General features: G+C 50.9%; 1 protein-coding gene across 2 annotated transcripts in view; it reads left to right on the top strand.

Annotated features, from left to right (window-relative positions):
* Nucleotides 1-2,243, top strand: part of Gls2 (glutaminase 2) — a 16,147-nt gene that overhangs the window by 9,589 nt on the left and 4,315 nt on the right. For both annotated transcript variants that reach the window (XM_021205142.2, XM_021205141.2), the window contains exons 8-11: nt 295-382; nt 906-972; nt 1,106-1,156; nt 1,339-1,515. In XM_021205142.2, coding sequence (XP_021060801.1) covers nt 295-382; nt 906-972; nt 1,106-1,156; nt 1,339-1,515 — 383 coding nt within the window. The remainder of the gene's footprint in view (nt 1-294; nt 383-905; nt 973-1,105; nt 1,157-1,338; nt 1,516-2,243) is intronic.

Below are 2,243 nucleotides of genomic sequence, written 5' to 3'. Positions count from 1 at the left end.
CTGGAACTCACTCTGTAGACCAGGCTGGCCTCGAACTCAGAAATCCGCCTGCCTCTGCCTCCTGAGTGCTGGGATTAAAGGCGTGCGCCACCACTGCCCAGCCCGCACTCAACTCTTTACTGCCTTTCTCCATGCTTTCTCCATGGCATGCTGTCCACACAGCTGCTACGGCTGTCTCCAGAGGAGTGGGGACCGATGGCTTCAGCTTCTTGAAGTCCCTACTCTTCTGGGCAAAGAGAGGGTCTGAATGCTTTATCGGCCTGGGTGTGTTCTCGAGGGATCTTCAGTCTAAAGGTGTCTCTCTTGCCCCTCTTTTCTTCCAGGTGTTACAGTATCTGAACAAGATGGCTGGAAACGAATTCATGGGGTTCAGCAATGCCACGTAAGACTCTGTTTAGGGGTCTGGCTGAGTAGGTTGTACCCTTGAGCATGTGTGTGCTTGGTGGGGGAAGGCGAGGAGGGAAGGGAAAGAGGAATATATATCATCATAGGAAGAAATTTGTGGGGAATCTTGGCCTCCCAGCTTCCTCTGAGCTTCTGCATTGACATTTGCTTACTTGGAGAAATAACATCCCACGTCTGATTACCACGTAATGAGAAAGGCAGCATGCTAGCTTGTGCCGAGGCCCTCGTCAAGACTCAGAGCCAAGCATCTTGCCAGGTTTCCTAGACAGAGCTACTACACAGCTTTGGGTGGGTTTTGTTTCTGTTTGTTTACATTTAACCACAAAGCTACACCAGATATTTGTTCAGGTTCAGAAGTTCCCAGTAATACTCTGTGAGACTGTAAAGGCACGGCTTTCAGCCTGACACAGGCAACAGAATTCTGTATCCCAGGAAAGGCACCCTCCCTCTCCCCCCCACACCCCTTAAGCTTCAAGCACTAACTCTGGTATTCGCTTCAGATTCCAGTCAGAGAAGGAGACTGGGGATCGGAATTACGCCATTGGCTATTACCTCAAGGAGAAGAAGGTAACTGGGAGAGGCCGTAGAGAAAGTCCCTGAGAATTCCACTGCCAGGTCAAGGGCAGGGGGTCAGGCTATGTGAGCCCCTGGCAGTGTGAGGCTATGTCCTGAAGAGACTGCTACACTCTGTTCTTTGCAGTGCTTCCCTAAGGGTGTGGACATGATGGCTGCCCTTGATCTCTATTTCCAGGTAAGCAGGCACCCCTGGGGTCAAGGGAAGGGGGCAGAGAGCCCTCCTGTGACTGTGACGTGGTAGACACTCCTCTCCGATGGTTCTGTCAGAATGTGTTGAAAGATCTAGATGTAGAGAACGTTATTCTGTATTACTGTGTTCGAGTCAACACTGCCCTTTGACCTCTCTTGTCTCCGTAGCTGTGCTCTGTGGAGGTTACCTGCGAGTCAGGGAGTGTCATGGCGGCCACTCTTGCCAATGGTGGCATCTGTCCCATCACAGGGGAGAGCGTGCTGAGCGCTGAGGCCGTGCGCAACACCCTCAGTCTCATGCATTCCTGTGGCATGTATGACTTCTCAGGCCAGTTTGCCTTCCACGTGAGTGTTACCCACTGTCTGTCCGCCATGATTCCAGTGCCAAGAGGAGAGGGTAGCCAGGCCAATAGGCTAAGAATCCTAGGGGGATTTTGTCAAATACATCACATTCCTTAGATATATAGACCCTTTACATAGCTGGCTCCCATCTTAGATGCCACCTCTAGCAAGAGGCATGGCTGATTTCTCCCTCTGTTCCTCCACGACAGGCTCTCACGGTGCAGCTAAGGGCAACCTCAGAGTCAGCGATCCTCCTGCCTCATCCTCTAAAGTACTAGAAGGACAGTCATGCACTGCCTGGCCTTTTTTTCTTGTTTGATTTGGCATTGGGGATCAAACCTACGCTGGGCGAGCACTGTACCACACTATAAACTTCATCCCCAGCCCTGGAGACCTTCCTGGTTGCTCTATCTCAAACAAAACTACCTCCACCTCTGATCGTAGCACCCTGGTCCTTTTTTCTTTTCCGTGTTTGCTGTAATTGCTTGTCTATTTATAAAGACTTATTTTTATTATTGGAAGGGTTTGTACAGATGAGTGTACGAGGCCACTGAGGGTGGAGGTGTTGGACGGCCCCACACGCTGGAGTTACAGGTGGATGTGAGCCCGCCAAGTCTGGTGCTTAGAACTGAACTGGGGTCTTTTCAAGAACAGTCCAGGGTCTTAATTTTTTTTTCCAGACAGGGTTTCTCTGTGTAGCCCTGGCTGTCCTGGAACTCACTTTGTAGACC

The sequence above is a fragment of the Mus pahari genome, chromosome 9 (assembly GCF_900095145.1).
Source record: "Mus pahari chromosome 9, PAHARI_EIJ_v1.1, whole genome shotgun sequence".
In the NCBI taxonomy this organism is placed as follows: domain Eukaryota; kingdom Metazoa; phylum Chordata; class Mammalia; order Rodentia; family Muridae; genus Mus; species Mus pahari.
The sequence above is the reverse complement of the archived record's forward strand: the minus strand, read 5'-3'. Positions and strand labels throughout refer to the sequence as shown.